General features: G+C 48.7%; 3 protein-coding genes across 4 annotated transcripts in view; 2 read left to right on the forward strand and 1 right to left on the reverse strand.

The window, feature by feature from the left end:
• Nucleotides 1–436: 436 nt before the first annotated feature.
• On the forward strand, nucleotides 437–5146 carry LOC133409449 (uncharacterized). Of its 2 annotated transcripts, none has more exons than XM_061689450.1 (3): nucleotides 437–4321; nucleotides 4619–4909; nucleotides 4998–5146. In XM_061689450.1, exon 1 carries the CDS (start codon nucleotides 1120–1122, stop codon nucleotides 3295–3297), a length of 2178 nt encoding a protein of 725 aa, XP_061545434.1. In that variant the 5' UTR covers nucleotides 437–1119; the 3' UTR covers nucleotides 3298–4321; nucleotides 4619–4909; nucleotides 4998–5146. The 2 variants fall into 2 exon arrangements, with proteins under 2 accessions (XP_061545434.1, XP_061545435.1); XM_061689451.1 differs by having other exon boundaries at nucleotides 4619–4894.
• A 2367-nt stretch (nucleotides 5147–7513) lies between these two features.
• Nucleotides 7514–12094, forward strand: LOC133409452 (uncharacterized). The gene is made up of 3 exons (XM_061689456.1): nucleotides 7514–7660; nucleotides 9975–10283; nucleotides 11404–12094. Exons 1-3 carry the CDS (start codon nucleotides 7522–7524, stop codon nucleotides 11454–11456), a joined length of 501 nt encoding a protein of 166 aa, XP_061545440.1. The 5' UTR covers nucleotides 7514–7521; the 3' UTR covers nucleotides 11457–12094.
• The window catches only part of shld2 (shieldin complex subunit 2), a gene marked incomplete at its 5' end in the record, with an annotated part of 10231 nt that continues 3431 nt past the window's right edge, over nucleotides 10073–16872 (reverse strand). The window contains 6 exons of the mRNA XM_061690782.1: nucleotides 10073–11568; nucleotides 12553–12747; nucleotides 12817–12932; nucleotides 13012–13246; nucleotides 15459–15650; nucleotides 15728–15874. Coding sequence (XP_061546766.1) covers nucleotides 12569–12747; nucleotides 12817–12932; nucleotides 13012–13246; nucleotides 15459–15650; nucleotides 15728–15874 — 869 coding nt within the window. The remainder of the gene's footprint in view (nucleotides 11569–12552; nucleotides 12748–12816; nucleotides 12933–13011; nucleotides 13247–15458; nucleotides 15651–15727; nucleotides 15875–16872) is intronic.

Here is a 16872-nt window from a genome sequence, read left to right on the forward strand (position 1 = left end):
GCAGTGTGGAGGCACTTCTCAGAGCTGCTAATCTTAAAGGTGGATGAGAAAAACCTGGAGGATGTCCAAGTTCTGCATCAGATGGTGGAAGATACTGCGACAAAGTTTGTACAGCAACTGCTCCTCTGGCTCAAGATGGAACCGGTGACGAGGGGGAACCACGCCGACGAAATTTACGGTTGCCTGAACGACATCGACACGCTCGTTACTGGCACCATGATCCCACAAAAAATTCCAGCAGCATGTCTGCAGGACAGGCATGGACCTTGGCCAGAGACGCCACCTGCGAATGAGGAATCGAGCGACGAGCTCAGTTTTTCGCTGCGTCGTGCTTGGGCTTCATCACACCGGCCATCGAGCATGGAGGTGGAGAGGCCACAACATGGGAAGGAGTTTGTTGTCTTGGATGAAATATGGAGCTAGGAACCTTCGGGGGAAACACAAGGAGGAGGTTCCCTCCCACTTTGGTGCCGAATAAAAGACAATTGTTCCGACGACTTGAAAAGGAGAAAAAAAAAACGACAGTGTAAATGCGCAACTTAGTATTTAATCAGAAAAGCAAGTCGGCAATCGACGAGACTCCCGGGACAGGTTGTCAGGGTACGCAGCAGCGTCCGGCGGGAAGAAGCCATCAAGATGTCAAGGCATGCAGGGTACATGCAGAAGTCATCAAGGTGAGCGCCGTCAAAACGATGACCGCTCTCAGGAAGGTTGTAGCCCTGCCTGGCCAGAAAGGCAAGTCCTCTGTAGGTCCTTTTAAGCATCCAACACGTGGGGACAGGAAATACCAGAACAGGAAGACCTGTGAGTACCCTCCGGATCCAAGGGTCAGTACAGTCGTGAAACATCCGAATTTTGTGTTGAAACCTCATTAAAGTGTACAAAAAGACACAGTGTCATCGTCAAATAATTGAATGTACGCCGACCGCACCGTGACATAATTATGTGATTCTATGCTAAAAAGCCTTATGATGTCACCACTATGCGGTGATAAAAAGTGCAAGTAGTTGTCTTCTCTGATGAAAAGCTTTATGATGTCACAAAGGCGTCAAAGCACTCCCACCAGCAAGAGTAGTGGCCCACACTTGAGCGAGACACAAAGTCAACAGCGGCACAACAATGGAGATGGACGACTACTCCATCAAGGCGGAAGTCATCCTCCCGATGGTGCAGAAATACTTCGAGCGCATCCTGCCGGCGCAGTGGAGCATGCTGGCCGCAGGGACCGTCGACTCGGCCACGCAGGTCATCCTGGCGGACATGTGCACGGACATCACGCAGAAACTCTGCGCGGACACCATTCGAGTCATCATCCCGGAGTTTAAGCAGCGCATTCAGAGTGCCGACAAGAAAAGAATGAAGCTCAAAGTGGAAGGCGGACTGAGCACCGCATTCGCGTCGGCGCTCAGCGTCCCCGAGCAGCGCAGCAAAAGTTCCCAAAAGCTGGACTCTCTCTTCAAGAGGGAGATCTCTCAGCGGGTCAATCACACTTTGTCCGCCGCCACCAGCACTGACAGTCAGCTGGTGCCTCTTATTTACATCCCGGGAACCTTCACCAAGATAGAAGTTCTGGCCAAGATGGTCCTGCTGGCCTGTGGCGCTCTCAAGGTTTACCTGAGCAAGATGGCCATTTACGCAAAGTGCTTCAGACCGTGCTGGCGCCAAAAGACCAGAGAAGAACCCCCCTGTGACTCAAAGTGCGGGAACGTGTGCATATTTAACCGGGAAGAAACCACGGAGGCCGTGATGAACATCCTGCGCAAATGGACCGACAGCGAGGATGAGTCCCTCTCACTCAGGACAAATCGGGAACTGAAGAAAACGGCAGCGGAAATTGTGACAACCATCATCAAGGACCTGCACTACCCTGACCCCTCGGAGGAGGGACGCAGTCGCTCTTCTACGCCTCATTTCAATCTGGGGCTGATAAAGGATCAACTCTGTGAGTTCTTTGAATCCTGCGTATCACCCAACAGCAGCAATGAATCTAATCGCAAACGCAACTTTTTGAACTTTTGCCAAAAGAAGTTCGACGAACTGACATTTGAACTGCAGAAGGTCCGGTGTCGCTGCATGCGCTTGGAAGAAGAGATGTCCCGATGTGGGACCCAAACACCAGATGGTGATAATCTGCTCAGCTTCCAGGGAATCCAGCCAGGTCTTGAGGATGTGTTCCACAAAGTAGCGCCACCAGCAGGAGCTGCCTGCATAGATGTGGACAAGCTACGACACGAAGCCGACAAGTTCTCACTAGACCTGGCGGATAAACTTTACCATTACATGACCACCAACCGGACCACAGTCCAATCAGATGCAGTGTGGAGACGCTACTCAGAGCCACTCATCTTGGAGGTGGACGAGGAAAAACCGGAGAACATCCAAGTTCTGCATAAGATTGTAGAAGACACCGCTACAAAGTTTGTACAGCAGCTGCTGCTCTGGCTCAAGATGGAACCGGTGACGAGGGGGAACCACGCCGATGAGGTCTACGGTTGCTTGAACGACATCGACACGCTCATCGCAGGAACCGTGATCCCACAAGCAAACGAGGAAGACCTGGATGACACCAGGCCCAAGAGCACGAGCTCGCACATACGAAATGCGCACCCACCTTCCACGCAGGAAGAGACGGTCACCGTGGAAACCGGGATCAGCCAAAAAACGGAGACGGACGGCGCCCAAGGAAAGACTCCACCCTCTGGTGTCGTACGTGTCGCTTGGCCGTCGCCGCTCCGCCCGCCTTCCGTGCAGGAGACGTGCTTGCACCGGGACGCCTCCCGGTCAAGGAGTCCGTCCTCACATGTGACGTCGCGCAGCTCGGTCTCCATGGAGGAGATGGTCACATCGCTCGTGGCGGTGCTCGTCATCCAGCTGCTGACCCGCCTTCAAAAGAAACACAAGAAGATAGTTCTCTCCCGCGACACCCTGCCAATCATCCAGCGTCTGACCAAGAAGGTGCTGCAGGACCCGCGCTTATGCGTCATCACCGAGGCCAACATTTACAGCGTCAACAAGCTGATGAAGGCCGTCATCCGGGAGCTGCTGCGAGAGTTCAACAGTACGCACCAGCTGCTGGAGGCCTTCCTGTCTGACGAGCTGCGTTTTGACAACACCCTGCTGAAGCTGCTGATGTTCAACATGGATGCGCTGAAAGCACCCCAGCAACGCAGGACACAAAAGTTATTTGCCGCTGTGCGCAGGGTTTTCCTTTGGACTTTCTGTATACCCTCCTCCAGCAGCAAGCAGGAAATCTTGGCCTATACCGAGACGGACTCGGGGAAGAGTGCCAGCGTTTGAGAACAACAACATCGTGGTCGTCTGCAGAACCAAAGCTTAGACTTGTGTACATGTAGCCTACACACCACACTAATGTGCAATAATGATCTAAGGGTGCAATGCATGGCCTTTTTGTACTTTTCTACTGAGCTCCTGTTTATTCACACAACAGTCTAGGTCAAGGTCTGTCCATCTCATTTCCATTTCACATCCAGCACAAGGGGACCCAGAAAGATCCACGCACAATTTCTCCTGTGTTTAGTTGTTTAGTTTCCTATCGCAAAAGGAAACTTGTCTTGCAGACAGGGTAAATGAAATGGTTAATAGATATTTTTTTTAAATCAAGAGAGTTGAAGAAAAAGTACATCATACAGAGAAGACTGGCAATTGACCGGTAAAAAGAGAACCTAGGCTGATGGACCTGTTACACACACACACACACACATATATATATATATGCGCGCGTGCGTGTGTACATGTATACATTTTAACCCTCTAGGGACAGGATTCTCTGGTCCTATTAGTCCTCTAAATCTCCAGCTCCAGGGAAGGATCCCAAAGCGGTGCGGTTCTCGTTCATACTGGGAACATCGGTGCCAGGAGGCAGCCTGTTGGTTCGTCCTTCACACACGTGAGCTTGATGAGTCAGTATGGAGAACACGTGAAAATCTTACCGCCTGTCAAGTCAACCCGAACCACCGGTTAGGCCCGTAACTCCCGACGGCCCGAAAGGAAAACATTTGACAGCATTTGGGTGTTGGTTCACACAAGGTGTCCTGAACACGTGAGCTTGATGAGTCAGTATGGAGAACACGTGAAAATCTTACCGCCTGTCAGGTCAACCCGAACCACCGGTTAGGCCCGTAACTCCCGACGGCCCCACCCGATTCCTCAGCAGGGCGTCACCTTTTGGTCCAAATACCTGCGCCACTATAAGATCAAGCTTCCTCCCCCCCCGACCTGCTGTCAGTCAACAACATGGATAAACTTCTAAACACCGGCCTGGGTCAGGAGGCCCTGGCCAATTTGGCCAAAGATAAAGCGGGTGAGTGAATCAATATTGCTGTGATAGGACTGTTTTGAATGGTTCCGTGTCATGGAGACAACTTGCTCCCTTTGAACCACGGGTGCCGAAGAAATAAGCATTTTTATGCGTGACAAATCCTTTTGGGTTTACAATAGGAATCTGCTGGAACAGCACAGCATCTCTTCTCATGCCCAGGCTTTTTTTGTTTTTTTTTTTTACACACCCCCCATCCCCCCCCTCAATGAAAAGTGTCGAGGGCTGATTGGGGGGGGGGGAGTAAACTGGTGCAGAAGTCAAGGTGCGCTTGTTTTGCAGGGGATTTTGCAGGGAATTTGGCGTACAAGATAGCAGGAGGAGGGGGAGCGGAGGGTCAGGAGGAGAAAAAAGGATTCGACCTGGGCTCGCTCATAGGCGGCAACAAGAGCGACGACAAAGGATTCGACGTGGGCTCGCTCATAGGCGGCAACAAGAGCGACGACAAAGGATTCGACGTGGGCTCGCTCATAGGCGGCGGCAAGAGCGACGACAAAGGATTCGACGTGGGAAACGTCCTGTCCATGGTCAGTTCGAAAGACGGGGGGGATGGAGGAGGTGAGTCGTCAACCGGTAAGTAGCCCAAAGAAAAAGATGTGCCACATTGGACGCTGTCATCGCTCCACGCAAACCCAACTTTGCCTTGCTTTCTTTGCCGCAGGAATTAAGAACGTTATGGGTGGACTGTTTAACTAGAAGCGTGCTGACATCCTCATCGAGCGCCTCCACAACAATCGATCACGCCACTCCTTAATAAAGACAATTGACCATGTACAACTATCGAAATATGAAATAAATCATTCAAAAACATGCAATTCTGCTTTTTATGTTATCGCGGCTGTCCGATCAAAAGCATCATTCTACAAATGAATGTCAGACCTAGCGTGCGCCGTGTTGACAAACACACACACACCCTGCGACGTCCACTACACAAACCTAAAAATAACATTGGCGCCGCATTCCCGAGCCGTGAGAGATCATCAGGTGTGCTGCAGAAAACTTCCCAATGCTCCCTTTACAATCGCATTTAGCATCGAGGAGGTGCACAACTCTATTCCCTCTTGCTGCCATTGTTTTGGAATTTTCTAATTAGTACTTCCAATGCCACTGAAATCCTCCATAAGAAATAAATGTTTTCCAACCGCAAGGCACGATGTTGTTCAATCCGATCTCGGGGTCTTGTTCACGACTGAGGGAAGAATGGATCGGCGGAGCGTCTGCAGTGACGCGGACACTCTGGCGGTCTGTCGTGGTGAAGGAGGAGCTGTGGCAAAAGGCAATGCTCTCGATTTATCAGTTGAGCTACGTTCGTATGGTCACCAGCTGCGGGCGCTGACCAAAAGAACAAGATGGCGGACACAAGCGGCCGAATTGAGTCTCCTCCGCAGGGTGTCCGGGCTCTCCCTTAGCGAACGGGCGAGCATCGAGAGAAGCCAGATGAGGTGGCTCGGGCGTCCGATTAAGATGCTCCCCGGTGAGGTGTGCCGGGGACGACCCGGGACACGCCGGAGAGACCGTGTCCCTCGGCTTGCCTGGAAGAACTGGATGAAGTGGCCGGGGAGATGGAAGTCTGGGCTTCCCTGCGACCCGGAAAATGGATGGAGAGCATCATGATGACAACTAAGTGTTAATTGTATTTGATGAAATATTGTTTTTCAAACTGCATTATTGTATTATGAGTTTGTTTGTGCCGCACTGCTGCAAACCAAATTGCCCTTTTGGAATCATAAATATCCTCAATTTAATTCAACCTCTCAGAATTTCAGCACGCGCAAGCTTACGGTCGATATTTTGAACTGAAACTTGTCAGTCGATCGGAGAAGGGCTTCCCCAAGTAGCAGATGAAGGAGATACGTGAAATTATGACGTTTTACTCTATGGCGGCTTTGGACCAAATTTTGTATCGGCGATATCACACAAAGCTCTTCCCCAAAAGGGCGCTCACTTTCTCCGATTTCCAAAATTCTTCCAGCGTTCTACTCGGGTCGAAGACTCAGCATTTTGACACGTCTCGTCATACTGCTGCCGTCAGTAAGTGGAGTAAGATCGAAGTCTCCCGACGACCGGCCCGAGGGCTCCGGGATCACGATGTCGATGGCCGGGCCACTGGAATTGTAATCTCGCGATCTCAGCGTGCATGTCGTCACTCACGTTTGCTACAAGCTGAGTTTGAGAGTAAACAAGCAATTGCAGTTTTCTCATTGCAGATAGCGTGTCCAGTGGTGAGTGGCGCATACTGTATATAGAAAGATTGATTGAATTCTCCTGCCCCGTTCAGTCATCTTTCTCGCTCTCCCTCTTCATATCACCGGCAGGACGCCTTTGGTTCCACGGTGGGAGGCAAAACTCCTCACGGTCGTAGCTCCTGGTGATTGTAGCCAAGAGGCGAAAGTCTAATGACGCCGATAGGCTTCGTTCCATGAAAACAGAGCTGTTGCCGGTGAACGCTCCGCCGAAAGACCGTCACGGCCCAAAACACTGAAAGCGCTCCGCGACAGGCTTGCCGGACACACAATGAACAATAAGTGACCCCAAAAAAAGGCCGAAAAGTACAAATGAATGAGAAAACTAGCAGAGCTGTTCTAAGAGACCAGCATGTTTGATTACCATATTTGTAGAAGTTTGTTTGCCATAAATAATGTATCTTTGTTCATATCGCTATGCCGGCAACATTTACGGTAGTGGCATGCAGAACAATTCAATACTCTTCCACTAGATGGCAGACTGTATCATTAACCTGTGTCCCCACCTGTCGTCATTCATACAAAGGAAGATTTCATACAGAGCAAGTCCATTTGTGAGTACGTTGAGACAAGATCGTTATTTCAGTCTTAACTGTTTACTTTTGGGACATTTTTGTTGGGCGCTGAGATTTTTCTCGCCTTGACTCAAATAAAAGGCTGGAAAACACCGCATTAGCCGACACTGTGTGCTAAACATTCGAATAAACATACCATGTTCCCCTCATGCAAATTTGTTCAGCAATGCTAAGCGTGCTAATGAAACGGGCAAATCCACAATCCTGTGAGAGCAACATGACAAATGAAATGCGGGGCAATCATGAAACTTCCAATCCAAACACACTTGAGAAAGAAATAAAAAGCCTGTTTGTGTTGCGGTCGGACGCCTCGAGGGTGACTCGCTCGCTCGCTCGCCAACCAACCGGTGGAACGGGTCCATCCGGTATGGACACGCCCACTTCCCGGTCTGCCAATAGGACAAAAGCTGAGAGTCACGCTCAGGGGCCTGACCTCACCTTGGCACACGTGCACACACGGACGTTGGAGATGGCTAAAGTGGCTGAGATAGTTGGCGACAAAGTGGGTGAGTAGAGAAAAGACTTCTTCTTCTTCTTCTTCTTCTCACATTGGCAGCAGTCAGTCGAAGTGGCGCGCGAGGGATGAACACAACACCTTACAATGTCCTCCGACTCAATTTTGTTTGGGACGGTAACACGCCCATCGATGTGTTGTTACACACGCTCCGAGTACCACAAACGAATTCTACATTTGTGAATGTAGCGCACACTCATGAATGGGATGACACTTTCGCAGAAGTCAATGTTTTACATTATGAAATAGTCGACCGCATACTTTCGTAGATTATTTGAAAGGGTAAGGTGTACATGCATAAGACTACACGGTGTATCTGTTACATTACTCTGTGTTCCTGTGATATAAGTAGACGAAATAATGTATTGTTCTATTAGTTGCAGAAGTGAATGTGTTACAGTAGAGCTTACGTTACATATGCAGTGCATCTGTCATTAGCGAGGTGACGTGTGTCCGCCAAGTTTCTAAAAAAAAAGATGGGATGAGCACTTCTAATGCCTCTAAATTCCTCCAGAACAAACAAATTCAAGAAACCAAAAAAACAACAGATGGCTGAAGTACACGCCCTCTTCTACCGGCCACACTGCGTTCTCGCCAATAATGTTCGCTGCTCGAGTCGACTTTTCGGGCAAGTGGCACCAATTGAAACGTCACGGTAATTTTCAGGCATCAACTTGGAGAACCTGTCACAATTTCGGCCCATACAAGCTTATTGGTGGATATTTTGAACTGAAACTTGTCAGCCAATCGGAGAAGGGCTTCCCTGAATAGTAGACGAAACAAAAGGTTCGAGGAGATATTTTGATAATTACTCCAGTTCTGCTATTTTACTCAAACAAAATTGCTGCTCCATTGTACTGCGGTTGAAATGGCCCTTCCAGCCACATTCACATTTTTGGGCAATCTTGTCATGTTGATATTTCTGGTGAATCGGGAATGATTCAATCACTCGTTCAAAGGGATTTTTAGAAGACAATTTAGGGAACGACAGTATCTACAGTGGTGTGAAGATCTATTTGCCTCCTTCTCAAATTCTTATTTTTTTGCATCGTTTCCCGACTAATGTGTAAGATCATCAAACAAATGTAAATATCAGGCAACGATAACCCACGTAAACATAAAATGGTGCGTTTATCTACTAAGGAAAAAATAAATATTCAAAGCTACATGAGCCTGTGTGAAAAAGGAATGGGCCCCTTGTTAAATCGGGAATCAAATGGTAAATGGGCTTTCGCTTTCGCTTTTCGACCTCTAAGGTACTCAAAGCGGTTTTACGCAGTCTCGTTATTAACTGTGGCTCATCACATTTTTTGGGTTCGTTTTCACCGAGCACACCCAAGCCTGACGACCTCCAGAGCTTTTCAATCGACAAATCACTTGAATAGAACCCGTTGGACAAAATGTCACGCTCCAAAGAAATTCAAGAAGAGCCAAGAAAGAAAGTCATTGACATCTATCAGTCCGGAAAGGCTTACAAAGTATTTTCGAAAGCTTGAGGACTCCAGGGAAACACGGGGAGAGCCGTTATGCACAAATGGCGAAATGATGGTTTTGGAGCGCCCTAGTCAAAGTCTGGACTTGAATCCAATTGAAATATTGCGGCATGACCATCGAAAGGCCGTTCATGCCGGAAAACACTGCAGTGTTGCTGAATTCAAACAATTGTGCAAGGAAGAGCGGGCCAAAATATCTCCACAGAGTTGTGAACGACTCGTTGGCAGTTCTAGAAAACGCTTGATTTCAGTTGTTGCTGCTGAGGGGCGCCCGACCAGCTCTCAGGTTTAGGGGGGGGGAGTACCTTTGCACACAGGGCCAGCTAGCTTTGAATAGTTTTGTTCTTTAATAAATAAAATCACCATTTAAAAACAGCATTTTATCTTCACTTGGGTTATCTTTGTCTGACATTTACGTTTGTTTGATGATCCTAAACATTAAAGGGGGGAAATTATGCAATCAAGTAAGAATTGGAGAAGGGCGCAAATACTTTTTGACGGCACTTTCGGTCCACAAGTGGCCATTCCAACCAGACTCGGTATTTTGGCAGACGGTCATCCGTCCATCCATTTTCTATAGCTGCTTCTCCTCATTCGGGTCGCAGGCGTGCTGGAGCGTATATCCCAGCTATCATTTTTGACAAATCTTGTCACGTTGCTTCTGTTACATTAGTGTATGCGTTGCGTCGGTGCAGTGTATAAATATTTAGCGAGGGGCCCGCAGACCCTCACGTGAAAAGCTAGCTGTATTACAAGGCAATGTCAGCGTCCGCGGTGGCGTCACTGACGGCCGCTAATGGTGCTTGTGTGCAGGGGACATGGTGGAGGGCATACTGAAGAGAGCTCTAGGTGCCAAAGACACGGACAAAGACAAGGACAAAGGAGGCTTTGGCTCCTTTTTCGGAGGAGACAAGAAGAAAGACGACGACGACGACGACGACGACAAGGGAAGCTTCTTCTCCAAAATCTTTGACAGAGACGACGACGACAAGAAGGCCAAGGCGTCGGGTTTCGACGGATTGTTCAGCGAGCTAGACAGCCCAGGGGGAGGGGCAGGAGGCGGACCGGGCGGCACGGGAGGCGGAGCCGGCGGCTCGGGAGGGGGAGCCGGCGGCACGGGAGGTGAGCGTGCGCATCGTAACAACACGTCGTCAACAAAAACAAAACACAATCGTCCATAAAAAGTGTTTTTAAGAGAATACACACACACACACAAATGAGAATGCCAAAAAAGAAAAGAAATAATCTTTTCGCCAAAAAATGGTTGAAGACAGACACACCAACAGTAAAACACACACTGACGTATACAATGAGTTTAAGAGTCTAGGTCAAAATTACCAAAATAATAAGGAAGACGCAGAACTAATGGAGGCAGGCTCTTAGTTTTTGTTTTGTAATATTCATTTGATTTCTTGATTATTTTTTTTCTCTCTTTTTGTTTGATTATTTTCGATATATAAAACTAAGCCAAAGTAAACATACAACTGGTTTCACGTTACGGTCAGAGTAATGGACACGTACATACAGTATGTTCTTTCATTATCGGGGAAAATTTGGACTGTACAAATTGTAACTATTGATTCCATTTTTTTTTTACCCCAAACGTTCAATTTCCGATTCCAATGGCATTTTCGCCCCTTTGATTATTAACCAAATTACAATGTCATTATTGTAAACAGGTTTGGTCCCCCAAGCCCACTCTTTCCTCATCCTGAGTTGGAAAGGTTAGGCAAGGCAACAGACCACAGCACATACCTCGGGTCAAAATGTGTGTACACGTAGAAATGCGCAGCACGTCTTTGGCGAATGGCGCCGTGATCGCCTTCCAGCGAGCTCCTTTCTTCTCAAGCGCTAAACAATGTGAAAATGATTCCGCTCTTGTATGGACAAATAGGAAAAGTGCCTTCATATAGCAAACGCGCACATTCTCAAGTTGCTTTTGTAAAGTAGCTCTCTCTTTTTGCAGTCACGTTGTTAGTGATAGCAGTGCACACTTTTGAAATATGGAAGCTTCTGAAAATAAGATCCAATTCATTGATAAAATGCATTCATCGGCGAGAAAATGTGTAAACCGTGTTTACAACACGTCTAGAATGTGTGTATAACATGTTCACTACAAAGTCAAACAACACACGCGCGTTGAGCCAGATTGATCAATGTTGCGTTGAAAGCGCCACTGAGGTGGCGTGTGTGCATTTCAAAGTCAAGCTGCAGAAATGTTGTTTATCTTGTGTGGCGTCAGATTTGTTTGGCGATCTGCTGGAAGTTGCAGAAGAAGCATCCGAAGGAAAGTAGAGCTGCAGGCGGGAAGTCGTCCCCTCCCTCGTGCCCGCCCGCCCGACGTCAGGCCGCCTTTCCTGCAATCTTGCGCTCGTCCATCCCTTCAGACTGTGCTACACTGAGCAACCTTAAAAGCACGTTTGAGTGTCCACGTCATTGTTTTAGCCAGGCTTGAAACCACGATAGATAGTACAGACAAAAGCTAGCTTAGTAGATAGCAGAAAGAATAAATATCTTTACAAAAGCGCTTTGACTGTAATCGTATGGCTGACTATGTGAACATATGGACGAGAGCTAGGTTTTGTTAAGAACCTCCCGATTCGATTCGGTTTCGATTCTATAGGTTGTGTTTTGATTTGATATCTCTTTAAATGCTTTGATTTTGATTCAGTAAGAAGCAGAAGTATGCAAATAATTAGGTTGACAGTATTTAAAGGTTTATCTTCATGCCTATGTGATCGATCATATGGAATGTCACATCACAGTTTTGAGCAATAAAGCAGATTTTTTATTTTTTTTGTGCTCTGTATTAAAATGTTGAGTATAAAAGGAAAAAACATGACAGTTTAAACATTGAAAAAGTTAAATGAGTGTGCAACTCAACATTTCTTTCCTCTTCGAAATTTTGATGAAAATTAAAATGGAAAAATCTGTCTGGGCCAGCTTGTCTATTGCCTGTGTTCGGGATTTACAAGGGAATCCAAAGTTAGCCGAAGGCGCCGGCTTCCCTCACCGCTGCCACTTTGTTGTGTTTTGGTCGAATGCGCCTCTGTCGTCCACACGCCGCCGATCACACACACGCACACACGCACACACACACAGCGCCCTCCTCTGGCCAGGAGGTGAATCCGTTCAAAGGATTTGCTGAATCAATATTGAACTGGGGAGGGGAATATTGCGGTGCATCACTCAATCGATATTTTTACCCACCCCTAATATGATTATTGACTATTGATTTGATGTATTCACCTCCAAACAGGTCACGTGGGTTCTTAGATTGAATCTTGTACTACCTGTTCTGTGTGAAATCGTCACCACTCCCGCTTTGTGTGTAGTTTGGCTAACTATTCCATCAGCACAAAGGGAACCTTGGCAAAAGACGTGACCTTACCTGACCTGAGGCGTGTTCACGTGTCGGGGGGAACGCGCAGGTCGAGCAGCGTTAACTCTTGACTGACGGGGGCGCTGTTCTCGTCACACAGGAAGAGGCTGCGGACGCCGATGACCACGCTTTTCCCGGGAAGCCACAGGAGGTCGTGGAGCCTCTCTGCCGCCACCTGGACGTACTTGACGTCAGAGCCTGCAGCTGACAGCCAATCGGAAACATTCAAAGCAGAGTTGAGAGCCAATCGGAAGCACTCAAAGCAGCTCTCACCTGCGTTCCTCAGCAGCCTATCGGGCGGCACGTCCAGAATCTTCTGCACGGCGACAGCGGGAACCTGAACGCACACGCGCACGGCGCCCTGCCCGCTCACCGTCAGCACGGCCGGCCTTAAGACGGCAACGACAGTTAAGGGCGTCAGAGGCGCACCTCCTTCCTCGACTGTCGGGGGGCGCTGACGCGTCTCACCTGTAGTAGCGGCGTACGGCACTGGCGGGCAGGCACGGGTAGCACGGACCGTAAATTCCATTGGCGTCGGCGTCGAGCTCGGCGGAGCACCGGCCACAGCCCGAATACGTCACGTCTCCGCTCAGCGCCGCCAGGATGGCGGAGCGCGGCGAGGCGCGGTCCAGGCTCGCCTGCGGCGCATCGTGAAAGGGCTGGAAGCGGAAGGCGTGGACCTGCACTCTGAGCAACGCGTCGCCTGAGGAACAACACGCCTTTAGCACATCTCCGTGCAAATGCGTAGCGCTTCACACACAAAATGCTCTGCTCTCGGGGCAATACAAAAAGTAAAAAATATTAGTAACAGCATATATGCGCCGCCCAGAACCATTTGGCCACTGTCCACGTTTACTACACGGACATTTATTGCAGACGGACGCGCTGTGGGGCCCGTGGAAAACATTGCCAAAAACGATGGAGGTGCATCTGTAGGTGATTTTTAAGGCACTATTGGATGTGTAATGGACATATAACATGATGTATGAGTGAGCTGAATGGTAGTTAGCAGGTTTTTTTTGGGTTGTTTTTTTACCCAAATGGTAACTGCTAGTGCGCTAATGCTAATCGTGAATGATAACTGTTTAGCAAAGGCTAATTTTGTCAGAATTTATACCATGCACTCAGTACCAACCATGTGCAGTTTAAGGATCAAAGAGGGATGGGGGCGTCGATTACTCGATGAAATATCAAAAGGACAATCGATTCTAATAAGATTCAACAGTGACAACTCTAAATGATAACTTTTTTAGCCATCCATCCATTTTCTCACTCGGGTCGCGGGCGTGCTGGAGCCTATCGCGGCTATCTTCGGGCAAGACACCCTGAACTGGTCGCCAGCCAATCGCAGGGCACATAACTTTTGAAAATATTGTTTATTTTAAACTGGGAAAAAAATATATGACTGTTAAAAGATATCGTGCAGTTGTTTTTCTCAATTTGTCACACCGCACAATTTGTCACACCGTTAATTTTAAACTTTAAATACATTTAAATTCTCCAAGATATCACACAATATTTTGGGAAAATTTGTCACGCATTTCCTCAGTTGGAACAGGGTGGAGTGCCCTCTCCAGGTCGGGGATGAGATCCTGCCCCAAGTGGAGGAGTATCTTTGGGACGAAGAATGGAACGGGAGATCGACAGGCGGATCGGTGCGGCATCTGCAGTGACGCGGACTTCGTATCGGTCCGTTGCGGTGAAGAAGGAGCTAAGCCGAAAGGCGGAGCTCTCGATTTACCGGTCGATCTACGTTCCTCCCCTCACCTACGGTCACGAGCTGCGGGTCGTGACCGAAAGAACGAGATCCCGGATACGAGCGGCCGAAATGAGTTTCCTTCGCGGGGCGTCCGGGCTCTCCCTTAGAGAACGGGCGAGAAGCTCGGTCATCCGGGAGGATCTCAGAGTGGAACCGCTGCTCCTCCGCATCGAGAGGAGCCAGATGAGGGGATCGATTCGGATGCCTCCCCGTTGAGGTGTTCCGGCCACGTCCCGCCGGGAGAAGACCCCGGGGACGACCCGGGACACGCCGGAGAGACTACGTCTCTCGGCTTGCCCGGGAACGTCTCGGGATCCCCCCGGAAGAGCTGGATGAAGTGGCTGGGGACAGGGAAGTCTGGGCGTCCCTGCTAAAGCTACCGCCCCCGCGACCCGACCTCGGGTAAGCGGTAGAAAATGGATGGATGTCATGCATTTTTTATTTAAAATTGTAAATACATTTGGATTGTAACAAGATATGACACTTTTTAAAATTTGTCAAACGTTGAAATCCTAAATTCTAAATACATTTGGAATGTTATAAAATATCCCAATCTAATTTAAAATTTGTCAAACATTTTTTAAATCTAAAATTCAAAAGAAATTTGCAATGTTAAAAGATTTGTCACACATTTTCTTAAATAAATTGAAATGTAACGAGCTAGCTAATTATATTTTTGTTTTTAAATGCTTGCGCGACATCACCCAATTTTCTACTTATTCGTTTTGTATATGACACTAAACCCTTTTTTGCTTCGTCACCGATAACAGCAAGCTTCGATTTGGACTGAAATATGTTTAACTGTCCAGCATCAGCACGTTGCATTGCTTTGCGCATGTTTCCTCACAGCGAAGTGTGCCCCCCCTTCATTCCGTTTTTCTGAATGTCGCCCTCACCAGACAAAAGTTGGGACTTCCTTGCTCTACTGTATACGGGCGGGTATGTGCCTGACATTGACAGACGACCAGTTTGTTGTTTCGCTGTATGTACCCTGCGATTGGCTGGCGACCAGTCCAGTCCAGGCCGTATCCCCGCCTCTCGCCCAAAATCAGCCGGGATAGGTCACTCGCGACCGGTCCGAAAACGTATGCAATGTACAGATGTCCATTTGTCAGGAAGAGCACGAGCACGAGCACGAGCACGGTCAACTTATCACCTGAGTACTGCTGCGACAGCAGCGTGTCCACATCCATCTCCACGCCGCTACCGCTCGGACGCAGGAAGCCGCCGAGCCGGCGGTCGGCGCCGTCCGCTCGGCGGGCGGCGCTCCACGGGGTGGTGTGAAGCTCGGGGAGGTCGGTGTTCGAGCCCTCCCTGACCAGGAGGAAGCGGACGTCCCACACGGCGTCTGAAGGTGACAGGAATTCACCGTGCGGTCTCGTGACATGACGAGAACGTGTTTGGGGAGCCAGACAGGAAGCCAACCTGGATGAGTCCTGAAGCGTGGAAGCCAGTCCAGAGCTGAACCCCACAGCAGCAGCGCCCCCCGTTGGCCGCCGGCCCCCTCCACGCTCGCCACCGCGTGAGGCTCCAGAGCGGACCTGCGGCAAGACTCCGCCTCTGCTCGCCACTCTGCGACACACGGGATAAAATGTGATGACACGCGAAAACACAGGTGACGACACGACGACAGATGTGAAAACACAGGTGATGACATGCGTGATATCACCGGTGACAACACATAATGACGCGTGACAATACGTGTGACGACGCGTGAAAACAGCAGACGACGCGTGAGAACAAAGGTGACAACACATAACGTCACGTGATAAGACAGGTGATGACAATACGACGTGATAAGTGAAAACACAGATGACAACACATAAGGACACGCAGGCGACGAAACACTTGAAAACATAGGTGACAACACATAACAACACAGGTGACGACGCGTGAAAACAGGTGACAACATATAACGTGTGACAACACGTGTGACAACGCAGGTGTGGCCAAGGGAAACCATACGGGCTTGTCGACACGCCTGATGACATGAGGACAGCTGTGTTGACGTGACACTCGATGACAACACACGTTCTAAGGGTGATTTTCCCATAATTTGATCAACAACGGTAAAGACCTTTTGGTTGCGTATGCACGACGTGTATTTCTTTGGGCCGCCACCATTTGCTCTGTCAATAAGGATTGCCTCTCAATGCCTAAAATTTGAAACCATCCATTTCAATGTCTTTAGGATCGCCCCTTGAGATGCAGCATGTCGTTTTAAAAGGAATACAAAACATAGAGAGCCTGATCCAGAAGGAGGCGGACATTTCAAAACAAATCTGTATAAGGAGTTATTTCAAATCTTGAGAGAAGTTTGAGGACACAGTCAGTGGTATTTTGAGAAGCAAGATCAGCGTAATCGAGGATGGGAAGTAGCAGGTGTGAAATGATTCGTTTCCTAACTTGAAATCAAACACAATTGATTGACGGCCAAATTGGCTTCAATTCCCTTTCATCATAAGTTATTATTCGTCCATTTTCTTTCACCGTTTATCCTCACCATTATCGTCGCGGGCTGCTGGCACCTATCTATCCCAGCTACATTTGGGCGGGAGGCGGGGTACACC

The sequence above is a fragment of the Phycodurus eques genome, chromosome 11 (assembly GCF_024500275.1).
Source record: "Phycodurus eques isolate BA_2022a chromosome 11, UOR_Pequ_1.1, whole genome shotgun sequence".
Lineage (NCBI taxonomy): Eukaryota > Metazoa > Chordata > Actinopteri > Syngnathiformes > Syngnathidae > Phycodurus > Phycodurus eques.